Source organism: Micromesistius poutassou (genome assembly GCF_964030765.1).
Source record: "Micromesistius poutassou genome assembly, chromosome: 23".
Classification (NCBI taxonomy): Eukaryota; Metazoa; Chordata; class Actinopteri; order Gadiformes; family Gadidae; genus Micromesistius; species Micromesistius poutassou.
The window spans coordinates 1,457,318-1,480,412 of record NC_140293.1 but is presented as its reverse complement, the minus strand read 5'-3'; the positions used below and the strand labels follow the sequence as shown (position 1 = coordinate 1,480,412).

Below are 23,095 nucleotides of genomic sequence, written 5' to 3'. Positions count from 1 at the left end.
GGTCCCACTGACGGCGTGCAGCCCCCCTTTCTGTCCTGGTTCTGCTGGTTTCCATGACAATAGGCACCGATGGAGGCCGTACGACGCAGGAGTGTCAATTAAACTTGAAACCTGAGCAGCTGCTCCTCGATTACAATAACTCGCTCTCTGCTGTCGGCCAGTCGCCGTGCGGGGATTTTGACCCGGGGGCCTTGAAAGCCATTCGCTCAGCCTCTTAAAAGTGCATGATAGATTTGTTTGTGGTTTTTTATCGGTTATGCGTTCATGAACGACCAGGGGTGTCTATGAATGACCATCGATTTGTGCAACCGATGGTTCACACACAAAGCGGCACCCGCCCCGACAACACTTCAAGACCAGCCTGCCACCCGTTGTGTTCGGTTACCGTTGTGTTCGGTTTGGCGTTCCAAGCACGCCAGCGTTTGGCGCCGTAGCTTCGCTGATGTGACACGGCGTTGAAGAACCTTTATTGACCGCGCAAAGGGCAACAAACGGCCGCGCTCTTCGCGTGAAGCGAGGTACGGTTTGATGTGACGGAATGGGGGTCGCTCACCTCCACAACACACACACACACACACACACACACACACGTAACAACCCCCCCCCTCACACACACACACACACACACACATACAGATACACACAGCTCCACTAATCTTCTTGTGTTTGTTACTCACTGATTGTCTCGTGACCCCAGATGACCTCTCGTTCTGTCATCTGAAGCTGCGTGGGTGTGTATTGTTTGTCTCTGTGTGTGTGTGTGTGTGTGTGTGTGTGTGTGTGTGTGGCAGTATATTTTTTTGTGTGTGTGTGTTTGTCTTTGGCAGTGTGTGTGTCTTTATGTGTGTGTGTGTGTGTGTGTGTGTGTGTGTGTGTGTGTGTTTTTGCCTTTGTAACTCAGTCCCTTTCAATGCAAACATGTAACTAAGCTTAAATAGGGTTATTTAGGCCATAGAGCACCATTTGGAAGTAAAGAGCATTGGTTGTGAACAATTCACGTGTCAAAAACACATTGTTGGTCAAAAAGCGTTTCTCTCGCTCTGAAAAGGTAGGTTTGAGCATGTGTGTATATGCGTCTTGTGTGTGTGTGTGTGTGTGTGCATGAGTGTGTGACTCAGTGCACGTCCATCCCATAAACAAGGGCACACTCTGTATGCGCAGCGCACAGCATCCCATAATACTGGGCGCGGTTTGAAATACTTTAAACAAAGCCAACTAGCAATGGCTCACATCTCGTCGCCATGGTGATCCATCAGCCCCCACCCCCCCCCCCCCCAAACAAAAAATATTTAACGCTAGTAGCGGTTAGCTTTTCATCTCCTGATTAATACGCACCCAGCCAACGCCAAGGTCCTCCCACCGAGACCCCCAGAGAATTACCAAAACACGCATTATTCTTCTATTCTATTCTATTCTTCTAACCGTCCGTCTCTTCTCGAGGTTGAAGGCCAGGTTACACTCGCCGCACGCTATGGCTAAAGAATCGGCTAACCTAATGGCTAACCGTCGCTCCTCACCCGCTGCACGTACTGCGGCGATGGCAGGGCCGGCGTGCCCAGAGGAGAGCAGCGCTGCTCGTTACCTGAGCAGAGGTTGATGAATGGGCTCATGTATAAATTGTTGTTTTTTTTGTTCCGGGGGACAGGATTGTTGAGCGCGTAACCAGGGCGGGCGGGCTGCTGAATGCTAAATTTGTTGGTAATGAGACGGGAGCTCTCGAGAATTTCAAGGCCGGATTTTTTGCGTTTGAGATCGAGACTGTGCGAGTCGAAACCTCATCAATGCAATGTCATAACTGTCACTCAGTCATGTCTGGGCCTGTTAAGTCCTTTCAGACTGTAATGGTGATTAAGGGCTATACAAATCAAATCAAATTGAATTGAATTGAATCGAACGTCTGTGGTGCTTGTGATGGTTCAGACCTGCAATGTGTTTTTAAAGTGAAGCCAAAAACACTTTTTTGTTTTGTTTTAAACATGTTCATTTGTCTTATATGATCGTCAACATAGCAATTGATGCCATTTTATCACTGTTACTGAAACAAGTCCCCAGTTTAGACAAAAAAGGAGTAAAATCCTTTTTCCGCCATTCTTCCCAAAACACTCTGTGAACGTTTCCACTCTGCTACCATCTCAATCTGCTGCGTTCTTTTCGTGACGTCAGACTTCCTTTTCCAAGGTGGTCTGACGTGGCGACCCAGGGCCACCGGCGGTGTGGTTTGTGTGGACGTGTGGAGCGATACAGTTGGGCTTTCCCGACATTTATTGTTGTGTTTTTTTAAGACGTGTGCGTGTGGTGAAGCTCCGTCAGAGCAGCGACGCGAGGGTCACCTATAGTACAACGTTAACGGTGTGTGACGGATTTCATATACAACATCGCTTGTTAATCGCTTGTTACTCACGGACGGTACCATAAAAGGATCATAAAGTTGCCGTGGGTCGTAACCATGGGGATCACACGTCGCCCTGTTTCCTAAAACTCTCAGCCCCCCCCCCCCAAAAAAAAGTAATGACAAAGTGTTTGAATTCCATCTGAAACAGTGGCTCTTTGAGTTTTTTATATTATTTCTATTTTTTTATCATTTATTTTGTGTTGTCTGCAAGGCCGGCCATGTGTCATTTCCTCTCTAATACATTCATTGTGACACACACGGGACTCTTGGGCAAACCGCCGCTGGTATTGTTGGCTGAAGACGACTTTGACCTTTCTGCGCAAAGTTTAACATCGTGCACGCTTGTTCTCAGTGACCTTGGGTGTGAAGCCACAAATCATCCCCATCTCAAACAGAACAGATTGGTTCTTTGGCTCTTAAGACTGACAAAGCTCTGCCTCTCTCTGTCTCTTAGTCTCTCTCTCGTTCCCTCTCTCTATCTCTATTTCTGCCTCTCTCTCTCTCTCTCTCTCTCTCTCTGTCTCTCTCTCCTCCTTTCTCCCCCTCTCCTCCCTCCCCTCCTCTCCTCTCCTCCTCCTCTCATGATGTGTAAAGTGTCAGATCACTCAGAATTACACCTGATGGTCTTGTCATGCGCCGCTTGACATCACCCAGGGGCTCTTAATGTGAAAGAGGGAGTAGGAGGATGTGACACGTGCCGGTCAAGGACGTTCCATCTGCGCACATCTGTGTGTGTGTGTGTGTGTGTGTGTGTGTGTGTGTGTGTGTGTGCCAGTTGACAGACACCCATTAAGTGATTAGTGGGTGACCCGTGTCACAAGGAGGGTTTCCGGTCGCCACGCACCATTACAGCCGATCAGTGGGGTATGAGGAAAATATACAGAGAGCTGATGGGTCCTCTCTCTCTCTCTCCCTCTCGCTCGCCCGCTCGCTCGCTCTCAGTCTCTGTCTCTGACTCTCTCTCTCTCTCTCTCTCTCTCTCTCTCTCTCTCTCTCTCTCTCTCTCTCTCTCTCTTTCTTTCTTTCTTTCTTTCTTTTTCTCTCTCTCTCTCTCTGTCTCTTTCTCTGTCTGCCTCTCTTTTTCTCTCTCTCTCTCTCTCTCTCTCTCTCTCTCTCTCTCTCTCTCTCTCTCTCTCTCTCCTAGGGATGCTGGTGAATAAATTAATTTCACATGCCCTTGTTTTTATTCCTGAGCAAACCCTCAGAAGAAGAGTTGACCTTGCTAACTCCCTCTCTCCCCCGTCTCCCCCCCTCCCCCTCTCCCCCCCGCCCTCTCTCTCCAGGTGTGTCCATGCCCATCCCCGTCATCGGCCTCCACAACAAGGACAAGGTGTTTGTGAACGGCAGCTGTGTTCTAAACGAGGAGCGCTTCATGCTGATTGGCTCCTTCGTGGCCTTCTTCATCCCATTGGTCATCATGGTGGTGAGCTACTGCCTCACCATACAGGTGGGTGGAGCTCCGCCTCCGTACTGGCTTCAGGTCACCTGACCTCCTCCGTACTGTCGTCAGGTCACCTGACCTCCGTGCTGTCGCCAGGTCACCTGACCTGATGGAAGCTCGCATCGAGTTCAAACCGGTTGAATGTAATCGAAATGTGATATCTAAACATATCCATACACGGTGTAATGTCATCTCAATCACACTAATCTCCTCGATTATCTGTGATCTATTTTTATCTAATCCATACCCAATATGCTGCCATGTAGTCTGATGTAATCAAATGCCATCTAAGAGGATTCAGTCTCATCCAAAGTCATCTCATCTAATACCCTCTCTTTGTTTGAATTGAATTGAATCTAATCAAATTGAATGGGTTTTATATTTCTACGTAATGTATTTATATATATATATATATATATATATGGTGAGCTATATATATGTATACTACACACTCCAGGTGCTCCAAAGGCAGGCCAGCGTCTTCCTGTACGAATCAAAGACTTCCTTCAACCCCGCGGCTCCGCCCACCTCGCTACAGGCCCCGCCCACCAAGTTCCACATCCCCAAGATCAACACAATCGCCCCGCCGGACTGCAAAGGTAACGTTGCCCCCGGGAGATTAGGTGAGCCTCTTCACATGGGTCTGGTTTAGATTACAATATATTCTAGTAGATAGACCAGAGACCATTCGATAACGTTTGGTTGGATTAGATGAGGCTGGATTGGATTGTGGATTTGATTTGATGGATTAGGATTGGACACAATGAAGGACTGCCAAATTGATAAAAACCACTGAGTTAGATGTTGACTGTCATGTTTTATAAAGTTTTAAATAAATATCCCACAAGGGATATCTGAAGCCTTCGCAGTCAGCGACTCAAACAGACGCTACATAATGAATCATTTATGGCTGGACTCGTGATACATCAAAATATAATATACGCCTGTACGAGTAGAAAGGTCTGCTGACAGACTTTTCAGGTCTCAATTTGGCCATTAAATATATTAAAGTCAACTGTCACAAAGACTATAGCCGCAAATTGGTCGATGAAATACATGAAAGTAATCTGTAATAAAGCCTATCATTTGACGTCCAAGTTAACTCGCTACAACAAAAAGGTTAAACAGCGTTTCAGGCCCAATGGGGGGGGGGCCACTCTCAGGGTCCGCCGTAGCTTTGTGCTAGCCTACGCTACACGTGTTAGCATGCAGCGTTCAGACGATCACACACGACTGGTCTTCGGCGGGGGGGTGATTCGTCAGTGGGATTTCACATCGCTCCAATCTGTTATTAATGAAATAATTAATAACCCCTTTAATTAATTATTTCCTTCCGTCGACGACTTTAATTACAACCTCCACACAACCTGAAGATTAACAGCTCCGCTAATTAACCCAAATAGCAGCGCCGGGGCTAGCAGCGGGTGCGGCATTAGCTCTGATGTCTGTGTCATAACCTGAGCGTTCCGACGGTCCTCACGGCGTCAATTTATTCACAGTTTCACACGTAATTATCGCGCTTTTATAACGTTTTTTTTTTTCCCACCGGGCGGCGTTTCCCTCCGCCCCCCGCTAATGACGGCGGGTGTGATTTCAGAACTCCGCGGGGGGAAACGGGTGTATTTACGTTTATGTTCAAGTGCTTTCCCCCCATCCCGCCCTGCATTCAGCGGCGCTCTCCTCCCAGACTGTTTACCAGGCAGCGCTTTGACACGAGGAGCCACCGTATTGTCCGCGAAAAGGCTGCTTCCCCCGGAATATTCTCCATTACGCGTCGTGAAACAGGAGCTCGCTTGAAAAGAAGAAAAAAAAATAGCGTTTATCCGCAGGAGGGGGGGGGCGGCGTGGACTGGTTAACGCGGCGTCTGTGTAATTGTTCTCTCAAGCCCCTCAGACTTCCCCTCCATTAATGCACGGGTCTGAAGCGGTGGCCCTTGAAGCCTTTTCATAACAGCCCCGCTCGTTAATTGTATGGAGGACGCACATGCGCGCACTCACACACACACACACACACACACACACACACACACACGGCCGAAGGACAGCTTTTGTTATTCTATGTATGGAAATGGAATCGCCCCGGGGTGTGTGAGAATGCAGCGCCCTTTAAAGATCAAAAAGGCACTTTTTGAGAGTGTACACGACGGACGCGTGTGTGTGTGTGTGTGTGTGTGTGTCGGCGTGTGTGTTGCTCGCGTTCTCGAGCTCCGCTCCGGTTCATGTGGGTGTATTTTGATAAGATTTGAGGCGATGTAATCTAATCTGAATCGGGTTCAATCTAGTATGTATCTAACGAGAAAATCAAATCAAATCAAACGGTGGACGGTCCATAGATACCGGTCACAAGTTGCGTAGAAGCTCATTCACACACGCCACAGAGTTTTCTCATCGGAGCCTCGCTGTTGACTGCAGCTACTCTGAGACTTCCTTCAAACAACACCGATCAATCACTTCGTCTTCCGTCACTTGCGTGGCTTTTTCCCGATGAGCCGTAGTACTCACTGCGGTTACTTTGTCAAAGACACCTCTTTGTCGCCTGTTGTTTGACTTTGTTAAACAGCCTCTCGTGGGCGGGGCCCTCCTCCCGGTCTAACAGGATGTGAGGGCGTAACGGGGTATGGGGGAGGGGTTGGGGTGTCATTAAGGGAGTGTGGGACTGTTCCAGTCGTTTTAGAGAAAGTACCAGAGTTCGCCAGAATAACCGGACTAAAAGAGAAAACACTCCATGGGCCGATTCAAGTGGACCATATTGTTCGGGGGATAGAATTCCCCTTAAAAGTCAATTTTGATACATATCTTATATCTAGACTGGGTACCCCCGGCCCGTTCTGCAGGCGATTTGAATCCGCCCTGCAGCAGGGTCTGGAGAGGACCAATACATTTCTTTCTGCTTCCGATACGTTTTTGCGGGAGCCGATCACCAAGCTGGCTTCTCGCGCATCAACAGGGAGACCGAGAGCCTGCGAGAGCGAGAGCATAAATCACACTTTCAACGAAACATGCTGCGGTGAACCGTCAATCAACTAGGGGTGGCACCTAGGGTGGCCAATCAGGTTCCAGGGGTGGCCAGTGCAATCTACGATTGAGCGTTGGTCTGTCAATAGCCAGGCTTATCTTAGATCTTATATATCCGCAATGATATTTATCACATACGTACACACAGTTGACGCCCAAAGTCACCTGGGGCCACTGCATGACAAAATCAACTGACTGAAACTCCTCCCACAGAAGTGAAGGCCACGCCCCCGCAGAGCCGACGCAACACGCTGAGCTGCCTGAAGGGGGCGGAGCCCGGCGCGCTGCTGAGGGCGTCGCCCGCGGACAGCGTCAACGTCCTGCCGTGCTTCGAGGCGGCCGCGTCGCAGCTCAGCTCGCCGGCCATCGGGGGGCCCGGGCGGGGGGACTCCGCCGGTTGCCACGGGCGACGGGGGATGATGCAGGCCATCAAGAACGAGAGGAGGGCCTCCAAGGTAACGGTGGACGGCTGGACCCCCCCGGGGGGGGTCGACGCCCTTTCTTTGGCTTTGTGTTTGTGTTTGTTTTTTCGACCAATGGTGTTGCTTCGGGGGCGGGGACCTGTAAGTGCATGATTGGTCGAACACAATCTCAGCCGTGTCTGTAAAAGGTTCAAATAAAACCGTGTAGAGCGGCCATAAAGTTCACTTATTCAAATCACCTCGTGAAAGCTTTGTCTAATTACCCGAAAATTAAAAATTCCTCTTCACTCGAATATCTCGAAAAAAGGAAACAAGGTGTGAGTCCACCTGTTGTCTTGTGGGCCCTGCTCCAAGATCACGATCCACCTGTTGTGAGTCTCTCATCAGTCTGCATCCTATTGGAATAACGAAGCATCCCCTTTATGCTCGGTACAGCGATTGCAGTGTGTGTTTTGGGCTAGACGAGAGTGCTGACAAAGGACTTCCTGTTCCCCAAATGAAAGGAAAAGTGGCTCCTATCGAAGCCTATTTCAATCCTCAATTATGGCAGAATCAGTACTGAAGTGCCCGTGAGAGTCAGAGATACATTTGGATCCCAAATCTGGGCCCTGGTACCGGGGAGAGGAGAACGCGGATTCATTGACTCTTAAATTAAGAGGTTTAAATATTAATGGGAGAGCTGCGGCGGCGTTGGGCTTTGCGTGCGCCGTGGTTATTATCATGTGAGGATCTTTAAACACCAAGCTCTCTGCCCGACTGCAATTTATTTTCCCTCCATGCCGTGCACTCCTGCTCCTCCTCCGTCACCTGTTCCTTTGTGTATGTTCTCCGAGATGAATGGCTGTGTCTGGCCCTGGCAACCTAATCCCAGCCTTTAGAGACACACTTTCCAAGGGCAAAATATAAAGCGCCGAGATTAACGCGCTGGAAATAAGTGTTTGTGAACAAGCGCACGCAAAGGCATTGTGAACATAGCGTAATGTCGTCGTTGTCAGATGTTGTCGTTGTGCATGTGTCAAAATGATGTAGGTTGATAGCATTTTTATCTGTTATGGTTGTATTATTGTTTTCTGTTGTATTTTCATGAAGATGCTTTTCGGCATGTCATTTAGCATTCTGTAGCGTGCGTTTTTTCAGCAAGACCTGTCATAACACTCTGCTCCTCCTCCTCCTCCTCCTCCCCCATCTCCTCCTTCGCTACCCTCCTCTTCCTCTACATCCTGCTCTTTCTCTCCATCCTCCTCCTTGTCCTCCTACATCTCCTCCTCTTTTTCCTCCTCCTCCTCCTCCTACCTCTCCCCCTATTCCTCCCCCTCTCCATCCTCCTCTTTCTCCTCCCCCTCCCCCCCCCCACCCTCCTCCTCCCTCCTCTTCCTCCCCCTCACCATCCTCATCCTCCCCCCCCCCGCCCTCCTCCTCCCTCCTCTTCCTCCTCCTCCCTCCTCTTCCTCCCCCCCCCCCCCCGCCCTCCTCCTCCTCCTCCTCCTCCCTCCTCCTCCCTCCAGGTGCTGGGCATTGTCTTCTTCCTCTTCCTCATCATGTGGTGCCCGTTCTTCATCACCAACGTCACCTTCGTCCTGTGCCAGGGCTCCTGCAACGAGCCCCTTCTGGCCGAGCTGCTCAACGTCTTCGTGTGGGTGGGCTACATCTCGTCGGGGGTCAACCCTCTGGTCTACACGCTCTTCAACAAGACGTACCGCCGCGCCTTCTCCAGCTACATCCGCTGCCGCTACCGGGCGGCCGCCAACGCCGCCGCCGGCGCGGGCCCCGGGGCCAGGGGCCTGCTGGCGGCACCGTGCTCCTCACACACCCCCACGCCCCTCCTGGCCGGGGCGGGGGGCCGGCGGTCCGGCGCGGGGCGCAGCGGCAGCAGCTGCAGCGGCGGCAGCTGGCGGAACGGCGGGGGGGCGGCGCGGGGCAGCGTCGTGGGGGGGGGGGGCCCCCGGGGCCCGGCGGTGGGGCCCGACGACCTGACGGGCGGCGGCGGCGGTGGGAGGCGGGCGTCGGCCGCCAGCGCGTCGGAGGGCCCGGCGCCGGCGCTGGCGTCTTCGCCGGGGGGTGGGGCCCCGGCGCTGTCGGAGACGGAGGGGGAGATGGAGACGGACCTGTCGGTGGTCAGCTACAGCCCCTCCTCCAGAGAACTCACCAGCAGCGTGTGACCGGACGGACGGACGGACGGACGGACGGACGGACGGTCGACGCCCCGCCCCCCCCCCCGCCCCAAAGAGGCGCCGCTTCCTGATTGGCTCGGAGGACGGCGTTGTGGTGTTTTTACGCTGGACAATGCAGTTTGTCCACGGGGCGTGGAAGGAGGGACTTCTCTGGGTAACGGGTAACGGGTAACGTTACCCGGGGGAAACCGAAGGAGTCTCACGAGGACCGACGTTGCAGAGTGTGGATTCGGTTGTCATGGAAACCATGGACGGCTGTACCCCCCCCCCGCCGCGTTCTCCTGACATGGAGGGGGGGGGCAGTGCACATCTCAGAGAACTTTTGGGCTCTTTGCCGGCATCCTTTCAGGAAGTACAGGAGACGAGTTCAAGGTCTACAGAAAACAAACCCCCAAAAAGAGATGACAAAATATACAGCGGGGAGGTAAACGTGGCAGGCCGTTCACGGTTTTAGCTAGCTGTGTATTTGTGCCTGGTATTGGTATTTGTACTATTACGTAGAAAACCTGAACCCACAGTGTACGTAGGGAGTAGTACGACGTTGTGTGTTTCAAAGTGTTGCCGGAAAAAGATTGGGTTCAGACTTTGAGGTCGGAAGAGACATTGTTACGGTAGACTTGTGTGACCTTCCAACCTGAATGTGAAGTGCAACCGTCTGAGAAGCCCCACAGACACTCGTTATGGAGGCCAGTGTTGGCTCCCACTTCACCAACAGCTTTCACAGTCAACAAAGCAGTCTTCAGAGGTATTGAACCAACACCAAGCAAAACAAACCAAATCTATTTTTGTTCCGGCTGGAGCTTAACAATAACGGTATCAAAACTTCAGTGGGATATTTTCTGTGTGTTGTTTTGGGGGGGAAACTAAGACGAAGATAATTTGGATTTCCATTGACTGGGTCTGTGTACGAAGACGAGAATGTACGGACAAGTCGCTCTGTGACGGCGTCACAGTGACACCATGTGGTCGCTTCGAGGAGTTACAAGCAGAGGGGTTTTCTCTCGTTGAATATGAATGACGGGTGATATCCGCCGTTCCCTAGTTAGTAGAACTGTTGATACCAGGTCGGATTTATCCCACCAATCAAATGCTCTCTTTGGACAATGCAGGAATATGGCCGCAGGTTCAATTATCAACAAATAAATAATGATGATAATAACAATATGGAAATATGTACTGTGATAGACATAGACATGAGACGAGATTAAATGATGTATGATAAGAGATGATTTATGATAGTATATATAAATATAACATGTAAGGTATCAGATTATATGATATGATAGGGATGGGAGCAGTTGCATTGTCACAGCGTATGATTGACCATAACAGAGAAGCAGAAACACACTCCCATCTGGTCAATCCTGAGAAAAAGCTCAAACTACAACCTCCTTAGCCCTCACTAGATGGACAGGAAGTAGATTTTACAGCAAAAGAGATTTTCATCGACACGTCAAAGCTTTAACTGAATGTACGTCTAAACTGTTGCGAAGATGATTGACACCTACAAGCGACCAATCAGATGACCAAGCTGGTACACCCAGCCTCCACCTTCATTATTTGTGGATTTAGAATGAAACCATGTGACTTCAGAAGCGGGGATGCCTCTTCCGTTCATTCTAATTCTGTGAATCTGTTTCTATGTATAGTGGTAGCTGCTGTTTGTGCTCTACAAACTTACAGAGTGGTCGTCCATGGCGACTGCACTCCACTCCGATTGGAGGGGTCTTAACGAGCTAATTAAAGTTGGCTGGCCACTCTGAAGTACAAACTGGCTGTTGGCATGAGAGGAATGAAGAGAGAAAGCATGAGATACAATGATGGAAAGCGAGAGAGAAAGCGAAAGCAAGGACGAAAGCTTGCAAAATAAATAAAAGAGTAAGGGCAATAGAAAGAAAGACAATTATGTAAAAGAAAGAGACGATTAAATTCAGCGCAGCAGCAAAAATCAAACAACCTTTTCAGCTTCAATATCAACACCGTTTTGCCCAATGTTGCAACTCTTGTCCAACAGAAAGACGTGAATGACATGAGCCTTCGAGAGAGATAGTGGGAGGGAGGGAGACAGTGAGCAGAGGGGAGAGAGGTCCAGGCCAGCCAACTCGATGTATTACCTGTATGTTAACTCTGTGTGTATACCTGTGTGTTTACCAGCCCTGCAACAACTCCCTCAGCAAACTGGTGCTCTGTGGTCTCCAAGCTCTATTGATCAGGTCTGGGACAACAGAGACAAATGGACTGGTGATTGCGCTCCACTCGCCTGTGAGCCAGACTAAAGCAATCAATCCCAGATAGCGGTAGCCGTGATGTGTGTGAGGATAATTTGGCCTCAGGGCTGGTGTGTTGAAGTATGAGCCGTTTATTGACGCTTTCATCTGAACCAATCACAAAACATGTCTATTTTGTTTTTGAAAATCAATAAATGTTTGCCAATACATTGGACTGGATGCTACCAAACATTTACTTTGCCTACCTTTTAGCCTAAAGTTCATTTGAAGTGACGTTTTCAATTAAATGTGTTGGCATTCCAACTTCATCATCACAGTTCCACATTGACCTAATGAAAGAATACTCAAGATGCAGTCCGACCATCCATTGCTAATGTTTTATAACAAATGTGTGTGTAACTTGTGTCAATAAATGGTTCTGAGAATTCCCATCGCTGCAGGTCCTCCCAAGAGACCAGCCCTGAACCAATGAGCAGCTCCGGAATGTTCTAAAAGGTTCTAGTCTGGAACCTCCAGTCTAGAAGGTTCCCATGAATGAGGACCGTTCAATTCTAGAATCAGAATAATCTAGAACTTGTGGACGGTTCCAATCCTAGTAGAATGTTCCTTTGTGTACTTGATTTATTTCACAGTGGTGGTCTTCAGAACGCCTGGTCTCTGGTAGGACCCCCAGTGCTGGGAGGAGCTACAGCGTCTCTGTATGTGTAATCCTTCTTACCTTATGCAAAGTTTGCGTTGTGATTTTATTTCGGTTTTGTCTTGGACAATTCTTTTTAAGTTTGCACAATGATTACGTCGTCACCCACACATGGTTATCTTATTTTAATTTTTGTTGAATTTTCTGTGTGGTGCTGCTCTTTTTATTTATTAAAATATAATTATACGGTGTGCAAGGTATTTTATTCATTTAGATAATGGTGGCTTTTGAGTAATAGTACTAGATTATTAATCAGGCGTATTTTATAAGCACCAAAAACGTCCCTTCCACACTGAATCTCAATGACCTCAGCCTGGGGAAAACTAAGGCCTAAAACAATTATTTGAAAACGTCATTGTGTGGCCCTACATATATTCTATAGAGCAAGCCACAAAGTCCAGAAATAAATATATATAATTGGTAATATTTGTACTTTGGAAACTATCTTTCAGTCTTTAAATAGTCAAATAAAGTTAACCGAACTTGAAACGGGTTTAGATCTTTGTTGATATTTCAATGGAACGCCTTTCAAAGTAAAGGAGAGAAAAAAATCAGCATGAGTGAATATACATTCGTATAAACAGTACACATGTCTCATGATATTTGAAAGATTATTTATTAAAACAAGGTTTGTTCTATTTCATTAAGATCATCGTATCTTGATTATCACTTAAGAAGAAAAGGAAAAATCCATTTGTCGTGTTGGATTTCAGCACCTCGGAGAGCGACAGAAGAGAAGGAGAACCGACAAGACGTCTGTCGCCCCCTCGGCCCAAAACATAGCGAAACAGCACCTCCTAGTGGCGGAACCCAGGCACTGCGCCACTGGACCGAGTAGCCAGCGCCGGACACCCATCAGGAGAGCGGTAAGCGGCGGGTTTGTTTGCTATGCAGCATCCATCTCGCAGTACTTACGCAGCGTTATTTATCGGGTGTCTGAGGAATGTGATTTCCCTTCCCTTACCATTCATATTGTAATGTAATCAAAAATGCAGGCCTAGTATGACGCTGATGTGCCATTAATAAATGGATGGACATCATCGAGGTGGAGATCGTGTCAATAGTCGTCGAAGTCCCGCACGTGCACGTGCGCACCCCCTTCCCAACCCCTAATCCGTGACGTCGGTGGTGGGCGGTGGTCTCGGGTATCATCGGTATCTCTCGGGTGCGCATGCGCTGTTTGGTTCTAGCAGCGAGCCCTCTGCATCCCAATGGTTGAGTTTTCGCTGCCTTGGAAACGACGTATGAGAGCAGACACCCCAGAGATCTCTCCTCTTCTCCTCCTCCTCCTCCTCCTCCTCCTCTTCATCAGCTCCTCAGTTTCCCCGGTCAAGCCGTGTGTGTGCGTGTGTGTGACTGTATGTGTGTGCGTGCGTGTGTGTGTGTGTGTGCCATCTCTCTCTCCCACCCAACATGGAAGGTTTAATATGAATGGCACACCGCGGGTTTGAAAACGACGTGATTTTATTTTATTAAAGGGAAGACGACGAGGATCGGAGGTTTTCCCAGCGCGAGGGACTTGCACGGCAGGTAATTCTTTTTTTTCTTTTTTATAATCGGCTTCTCCGTGTGTATGTGTGTATGTGATTGTGTGTGTAAACGCATCCTCCACCGTTTGGGCACTGCACGCAAACGTGCGTGTGTGTACGTGTGTGTTTGTGTGTTATTGTCACATTGGTGTCTACGGGGCCTATCGCGATGCGTGTTGTGTTAATACCCCGGTAACGTAGCCTACACACACACACACCTGGTGCCGTCTCCTGTGCGTCTATACGCGCATACGATACCTTCGCACCAGATCCGATTATCAGCGCTACAAGCAGACCCGCTCTGGGTCCGTATCCTCCGAGGTACGGAAGCCGCGGCGATGGTCCAGGTGCTTGTGGGACGTGACCACGGTACACTGATGATCGGTCGCCATGACATGAACGGCGGGCCGTGGTGCGATTCCTCGATGTGTCTTCTGCTTCTTCTAGCAGGGTGTAGCTGAGGGGGTGATAACGGCACAGGGCAGCCAGACCGAATAGCTCAAGGGATTAGCTGCTGTTCAGATTTACACCAGGGTCACTCCTTTAAAAGCTGTGCGCTTATCGGGTCTGTCCTGGAGTGTGCCAAGGTGGAGGAACGTCACAGCACAGTGGAGCGCAGCGCACGTTTGTAAATGTGTTTGGATTCAGTGTGAGGGTGGAGGTGGGAAGGGGGGGTGTAGCTGCGGTTTGGTGTGGCTGGTGGGGAGGCTGGTGTGTTCTGTGGGGAGGTGTGGTGTTTGGTGGTGAAGTTATAGTGTGTTCTGTGGTGTGGTGGTGGTGTTGTGTGGAGGGGCAAAGCGTGATGCTGCTGTGTTGTGTGACTGTGTCTTTCTCTTTTGCTCGAAGCAACGCAACTAATTGTCGCGGTCAGGTGATCCTCACTCCCCTTTGACAGGCCCTCTAGGGTCGTTTTGTGTCAAGCGGAATAGTCAACCGGGACCCCTTCAAAAGCAATGCCAGAATATAGTAGTTTGATCTTATCTCTCTCTGTACCTCTCTATCTATCTACTCTTCTGTCTCTGTCTATCTCTCTACATCTCTCTCTCTCTCTCTCTCTAACATATATGTGCTGTGTAGATCTATATCTAGCCATCCATCTATCCTTCGTCCTCATTGGTTTAATTAAGGACAAACTAGTTCATCAGTTGAGTGAGTTTGTTTACAGTTGAAGGACCCAGATTGGTGGGAGGAGCCTAAATCCACCCGGGAATATCAACCGTGTCAACGGTCACCTGACGCTCTTATTTTGAAGGCCATCTACATGAACTCCACACCGTTTCCAGCTTCCCCTGCCGTGTGAGTGAGACGTGTAAACGGAGACCAGGGGAGCTGTGTGTGAGGGTTTGTAAACGGTATTGTGTTGGTTTGAGATGCTGATTCTTTATTCATGAGCAGCAGTGCGTAGAGATAACTCAGGGCAGTTACGTAACGGCTAGCAGAAGTACAAAGACCCAGTCTCTCACTGTCTCACAGGCAAACAACCTAGACGAGACTCAGCCCTTTGTCACTGAGAGATGTGGGTTTATATATTATGTATGGGCTTCAAAGTAAAAGTCTGTGTGACTGAGATGTCAGACTATGTAAAATATGTATAAATATGAGGTGCAGGTGTCTCTATTTAACTAGCATGTTAGTCTAAATCAAGAGAGAGAATTCGAGAGAGTATTGAGAATTGAGCCATCAGCAGGTTGGTTCTCAAACCCCATCCCCACATCCGGAGGGGGGGGGGGGGGGGGGGGTATTTTGAAGGAGGGCTGGGTGAATGTTTGAGCAGATCTTCAAAGCATCAAAGAGACCAGGGCCGGCCGTGCGTCAGTGGGGGAGGTGTGATCCCAGTTCCAGATGTGAGCCGTGTGTTTTCCACATCTGTATTCTGAGACCCTCGACAGACACACATACACGCACTGCACACACACACGCACACAGGCACGCACACTCACGCACGCACACACACACACACACACGCATGCATGCACAGTCACACACTACTCAACTATTTAAAGTGCATGCAACCACAAGTGGCTCACCATTTCAAGGCGTCCCTGACCTTGTTTTGGGGGTAAGGTAATCTTGTTGCTAGGATACGGAGGGAGAGCGAGGAGTGAGAGGGGCCAACCTTGTTGTCGTCGTCTCGTTGTCTTGCCTGCGTGGGTCCCCCCCCGGGGCGTTCTGGTCTCTATCTGTCACAGGTCACCTCTCTCCCACAGCCCAGAACTCACTGTTTAGACAGCACTGATTTATTCATCATGCTGCACACAGCCGCCGCCGCCACACTTTAAAGGGGACATATTATACCACCAGGTGTGAGTGTGATTAGCCATTACAAGCGTGTCCACCTAGATATATGACGGCTAGATGAGCAACGTTTGCTACGGTCCACTGGGTAGGCTGGGAGGCCGATCTACCCAGCGCACATCTAGGTGGACACGCCCACTTGTGATGTCAGAAGAGGCAGATTACAAGCCGAAACGGCTTGTAACGGCAAATCACACTCACGCCTGGTGGTATAATATTTCCCCTTTAAAACACTTGCACTCTGACATTTTATGTCTGCGTGTATATGTCGCACAATCCCACCGGTGTCTTCGTTATTCGTGTCTTTGTAACGTTGCCACCAGGAGGAGAGAAGACAGAGCAGACTGACTTTAATCACTGTGTTAGACAGATTAGATTAGCATTGAGCTGTTACACCTGCAGAATGGTGGCGGGTGTGTGTGTGTGTGTGTGTGTGTGTGTGTGTGTGTGTGTGTGTGTGTGTGTGTGTGTGTGTGTGTGTGTGTGTGTGTGTGTGTGTGTGTGTGTGTGTGTGTGTGTGTGTCGGTTAACAAGCCAAATTTGTTTGTTGCAGCTAACTTTGAGCGTGTGTGTGTGTGTGCCGGCCAATAAGTGATGAAATCGTAGTTGTTTAACTGCTGCAGTATCCGCCTCTCTGGTCCTTCCATGTTGCATCAAACTGCAGACTGCACCAGCACATACCAGTACAGTATGGTTACGGCTCCTGGTTTTGTAAGCACGGCTTCAACTGCATATACCGTGTATTAACTTTGAGAACTCACCTGGGTGAGTATCGATCACGTGGGAGTAGGAGTAGTGATGTCACAAGGAGCTTGAACCTATCACGGTTTAATGTTCAGTAATACGCAAATAATTTGTACCAATAAAGAACAGGGGGGAGTTAGTTTCATGTGTTTATTTTCTTCTCAATAATTCTGAAAGTGTAGAGCATTATCTTTCAGTATTTCTCAGTAGTTACGTTAAGTCATTAAATGATCACATGACATTCACAAATTGTATAGGGGAAATCTCCCAGCATCCTCTCTGGCACTGCAGACAGCAGTCGACAGCCTGCCCTTATTCAGCCATTTTTAGCAGCCATGGCCGTTGCCGTGGTGATCGATAGGGCAGCAGAGTGCAACAGCATCCGTTGCTAGGGGGGAAAGTGTTGAAAAGCTTGCATGACGTCGTCTCTGGTGGTCAATAAAGTTATGGATTAATCCCTAAACCACCAGTTTTACTGTGTGTGTGTGTGTGTGTGTGTGTTTATGTCTGCGTTGATAGTGCAAACTCACATCCAGGGAAAGTTTCTGTAGTAGTTAATTGGACACAGGGATATACATTATTTATTTTGTTTGATTGATTGTGTCTAAATGGGGCACAGCAGCTTTTTTCAGGAAGTTCTGTCCGATCAATAGATTGGTCGATAGATAGATCAATCATACTCTCTCGGGCTGCATCCGAGTATGATTTGTGATTGCAACAACCCTGCTATGCACCACCTAGGTGGCTTTTACTGGGCTCCTCCATGACCAGGATACAGGGTGGTGGTGTTTGGAAACCGCTCTATTGTAGAGTTTAAAGACAATGTTACGTGAGATGGTGTTCCAAGCTAGCCTGGCTATTGCCAGACCAAGCTCTATCGTAGACTGCACGTTGGTCTGGGGAGGCTGCTGTCATTTTCTTCAGCACAAGAGGCGTGATCAACGGGCCTAGTTCAACTGACTTTGTACGCAATTGGCTGCTTGCCGTCACTTCCCTGTCGTCATTGTGTTAAACCAGCCAATAGCGCGTCAGGGGGAAAAAGCGTATCGGAAGCAGAAAGAAATGCATTGGTCCTCTCCAGACCCTGCTGCACGGCAAATTCAAATCGCCGGCAGAAGGGGCCGGGGGTACCCAGTCTAGTTCCAAGCTGCCATTTAGAAGATCCCCAGACTGTTTGGTGATGGCTGGTTTAACCTGTGCACACTGATTACTCTACGCACAACAGGTGTGCAGCCCCAGAGTCCAATCAGCCAATGTCACCACACACACTCCACAGTGATGTAACAGGGACACTCGACCTATCACGGTCCACTATTTATTGTACATTGCATTTCAGAATCTGCCTATTATGGAAATCTTTACACTCTAGTCTGGTCTGTCTCTGGTCTATCTCTAGTCTGGTCCCTCTTCTCTGGTCTGGTCTGATCTTCTGGTCCCATTACCCATTATCTCTCTGGTTCCCACAGACCACCAGCACGACCACTGGGGGAAATAGACTGTGTCAAATCTTGTGTGTGTGCATATCTTTGTGTCTGTGTGCATGTTTGTTTGTGTGTGCGTGTGTGTGTGTGATGAAAAGGTGTGTTGTGGGCTGAAAAGGGCTGTGTGTGTGTGTGTGTGTGTGTGTGGGCTGAAAAGGGGTGTGTGTGTGTGTGTGTGTGTGTGTGTGAGGGGTCAGTGTGTCACATGGTTTTGCCGGCTGACTTGTTATGATTGCGCTGAGACCAACACATTTAATTGTGTGTGACGGGGTCACCGTGGTAACACACACACACACACACACACACACACACACACACACACACACACACACACACACACACACACACACACACAGAGAGCTCTGGAGATGAATGGGCTCAGTCAGAATGTTTGTGCCTCTGAATCTGGTTCAGCCATCATAGAGGAGATAGCAGAGTGAGAGTAAAGTAATAGTAGAGTAGAGAGTGTACATTCATAGTAGAGTGAGATTAAAGTAGTAGTAGAGGGAGTAGTAAAAGAGTACAGACAGAGATGAGAGTATAAATAGAGTAGTAGTAGTAGGGCGGGGAGTGTGTGTGTGTTTTGGGGAGTGGGTGGAGTTTGTTTTTAACTAAGTGAGTAATAATAGAGTTTAGAGCAAATGATTTGTTGTGTGTGTGTGTGTGTGTCTGTGTCTGCTGTTACAATTCTGTATGTCTGGGATCTGTGTGTGGTTTGACTTCCGAGAGCGTTAACACACATCAAAGCAGACAGAAGAATGTGTGTGTGTGTGTGTGTGTGTGTGATGGGGGAGGATGGGAGTCTGTGTGTGTTTGCCTGCAAATTCGTAGTAGTTAGAATTAAAGTGTTCTCCTGTTTGATTCAGCCGATATTACCGACTGATGTTACCTCCGGTTTGACAGCAAACATATCTCTCTCTCTCTCTCTCTCTCTCTCTCTCTCTCTCTCTCTCTCTCTCTCTCTCTCTCTCTCTCTCTCTCTCTCTCTCTCTCTCTCTCTCTCTCTCTCTCTCTCTCTCTCTCTCTCTCTCTCGCTATGTCTCTTGTCTTTTGCTATGTCTCTGTCTTTTGTCCGTTGGTGTTTTTTCTCTGTACCAAGTAGGGCTGAACGATTAATCAAAATTTAAACCAACACAACGCAATGTAAAATAACGCGATTTGCAAATCGCAAAGGCTGCGATTAAAAAAAAAATCGTATTAATATTATTTTCAATAGTTAAATAAAGACGTTATCATGTCAATTCATGCCTCAATTCCTCTTAACAAATAGGCCTGGCCTACAGGAAAGCTGTTTATATGTTGACTGCTTCCAATGTTGTGTCGGTCAAACCATAGAATGATTAATTGCTTGAATAATACAGAACATAAGGAACTTTAAAAAGAGAAATCGCATACTAAATCGCAATCGCAATATTAGTCTAAATAATCGCAATTCGCCTATTTCCCCAAACCGTTCCGCCCTGCTACCAAGTGGCCCCCCAGACGTGTGAAACGGTTCCAACGTGACCGCCGTCACTCTCCGCCGTGGCCTCAAACCCTTTTTGCAGTATTGACGTTGTAGTGGACACTGTCCCCGAGCGATCGGCGCTTTGGAAGTACGTCCACATCCTGGGGAGATTTAGCAGTCGGCGCTGGGTTAGCGTAGCGTAGCGCAGCTGAGGCGCTAGCGACCGCGTTGCACATTAACCTTGACGAGGCGGTGGCGATCGTCACCATAATTGCGTTGCCGGGTGCCTGCTAGAACACGCACCACTGCCGCCCATGACTCGCTCCGTGTTAGCAAACAGCTAATGACGCGTCACCATTTGTTAGCTTCAGTAGCATCCAGATGCCGCCTACCCTTGTCATCATTGAAGCTAATTAGCTCAAATGAACTACGTTATGATGCTACATTTTGGGATACAGTACTGATACACAATATAATATAATGTGTTAACCATTACAGCTCTTTGTCAGTAGAAGCGATTAATACTTCTTGGGAGATGTGACCTTAAGGGTTACAACGCTAACTTCCTTTGCTAACACGCACATTAGCTATTAATGTGTCTTCCCATTAAGGATGTCCCTGCATAAGTTAGCATGCTAATAAGCCCACCCTAGCGTAGCCAGTAACCCGGCAGCTTGGGCTGTTCCATTAACGCAGATGCTGATCAGCCCCAAAGATACACTATATAGCCTCTAATTATATTAGCATACAGGACGGGATTAGCATGGGTTAACGATGCTGGCTAATTAGCTGTGATTACTGGTTGCTGTGGCAGAGTGGTTGCAGCGGGGCGGGTCTTAAGTAGGGTGGGCGGAGCATAGCTCGTTAACAGACTGTGGGACAGACTTAACGACAGAGAGGCTCGGCAGGAGGTGTGTGTGTGTGTGTGTGTGTGTGTGTGTGTTTACTTGTGTGTGTCTGAATTATGAATACACAGACACAGGTCAGAGTGCTGATCTCATCTGGGCTCCTGCTGTGATGTTGGAACAGCAATAACCATGTCTGTGTTTCTCTCTCCCTCTCCAATGTTTCCCCGGTGGGCCTCCTGCTGTCTAGGACCGGCACCAAAGAACAAAAAGAGTAGTTAGTGTGCACGGGCCACCTTCTGGCCAGGCGCAGGACGAATAAAGTAGTATAGAGTGAAAGAAACGTAACGTCCGCAGCACTGCTTAAGCGCCCATATTAATTGAATAAAAAATTCACAGCAACGTTTCGACGCCTATTGGGTCTTCTTCGGGCAAATTGCCTGAAGAAAATGGCTCATTTTGCCCGAAGAAGACCCAATAGGGTCGAAACGTTGCTGTGAATTTTTCATTCAATTAATATGGGAGCTTAAGCAGTACATTTCTTTCACTCTATGACCGGCCCAACCCATCAATCAACCCATTAAGCCTAATCTAAAGTGACGACTATCCACAACTTGCTAACCATGTATCACTTACATTTAGAGGCTGGATTGAGCCATTCAGGGAGTTAGGAGTCATTAGTTAAAGGGATATGAGAGATATGTGTAAATTGGCGTTTCCCTGTCTTACCCAGATTCAGACGAGTTGTTTAACCCACAAATGAATCGTTGGGCTTCCAGTAGTGGAGTTCGCTGGGTTAGCATTTGCTTTCCGTTAGCCGCTTCCATTGACTCGCAGGGCCACAGTAGCCTAGCTCCTGTTCATGTGAGGGGAATTACTTTCCAAAGATTTTCAATATCCTCAGAACAGTCGCCTATTTAAAATGCGGATTCTAGTTTGTCTACAGACTCCAGGTAGTAGTGCACTATTATCAGTGCTGTGATTTTAAACTATTAGCCTACGCAGAGGGTGACCTGTCAGTGGCGCATCACAGCTGGCCTAATAATAACTTTCTGCTTCTCTGTTAATGTCTTTATGCTCGCTGGCTACTGATTCCTGAGTTTTGTCAGTGCTAGTGCCAGCACTTTCTCTTCAACCGAGTCCCGATTATGAGCAACGGAGCATAATCTTGACTTGTTACCATGACTACCGTCCCTTAGTTCTCTCTCTCTGTCTCTCTCTCTCTCTCTCTCTCTTTTATCTTTCTTAATTTTTTTCTTCTTTCTTTTCAGTATAATTTCGCTCCCTCTCTCTTTCTCTTTCGCTATTTCTATCACTCTATCACTTTCATTCTCTCTCTCGCGCGCGCTCTCGCTCGCTCTCTCTCTCTGTCCCTATCTCACTCAGTCTCTCTCTCACTCTGTCTCTCTCTCACACATTCTCTCTCGCGCACGCTCTCGCTCGCTCTCTCTCTCTGTCCCTATCTCACTCAGTCTCTCTCTCACTCTGTCTCTCTCTCACACATTCTCTCTCTCTATGTCCCTATCTCACTCTGTCTCTCGCTCACTGACGTTCTCTCTCTCACTCTGTCTCTCTCTCTCTCTCTCTCTCTCTCTCTCTCTCTCTCTCTCTCTCACTCTCAGTCTCTCTCTTTCCTGTGAGTTTCTTCTCTTCTATCTTTCCAGTAGTCTCTCTCTCTCTCTCTCTCTCTCTCTCTCTACTCTCTCTCTCTCTCTCTCTCTCTCTCTCTCTCTCACTGTAGTGTGTGGGGAGATGTATTAATAAAACAAGAGGCAGATTAAGTGATCCTGACATGTCTGTCACACTATAGCCTACACACACATTATTTACACTTCAGAGGCCACACATCCATACAAGCACACACACACACGCACACACACACACACACACACACACACACATGAGGTCAGTGATATGAGAGAGAGAGAGAGAGAGAGAGAGAGAGAGAGAGAATGATTTATTCAGGTGACTGAAGTGTTGTATTATTTACCACTATACCTCAGGAGATGATCAATAATGACACACACCCACAGAGGCGCGCACATTTACACATTTAACACATTTACAGCCGCACAGACACATTACTGTTTTATGTGTGGTTCTGGGTCTTAATGGCTTCCATCATCTCTAATGAAATGTGATTAGACCACCTTTTATTATCTCTCTCAGTCTGTCTCTTCGTCTCTCTCTGTCCATCTCAGTCTGACTGCCACAGAGGCCGTTTGGAAAATATTATCCCATTCAATCAAACTCCTAATGGAGGTTGCATGCAGTTTCCCAGGCGCACACAAAACGCTGTGTGTGTTCACAAATTAAACTCATTCAGACCCAACACTGCGTCACGCTAAACTGACACAAATTAAATGCCAACTGAAACGCATGTGCGCG

The 23,095-nt window shown here is 48.3% G+C and overlaps 1 protein-coding gene across 1 annotated transcript; it reads left to right on the top strand.

Annotated features, from left to right (window-relative positions):
• Window positions 1-1,537: 1,537 nt before the first annotated feature.
• On the top strand, window positions 1,538-9,429 carry htr2cl1 (5-hydroxytryptamine (serotonin) receptor 2C, G protein-coupled-like 1; the record flags this gene model as incomplete). Its single annotated transcript, XM_084487469.1, has 5 exons — window positions 1,538-1,592; window positions 3,676-3,839; window positions 4,291-4,432; window positions 7,062-7,303; window positions 8,776-9,429. 5 exons carry the CDS (start codon window positions 1,538-1,540, stop codon window positions 9,427-9,429), a joined length of 1,257 nt encoding a protein of 418 aa, XP_084343595.1.
• Between the last annotated feature and the right edge of the window lie 13,666 nt (window positions 9,430-23,095).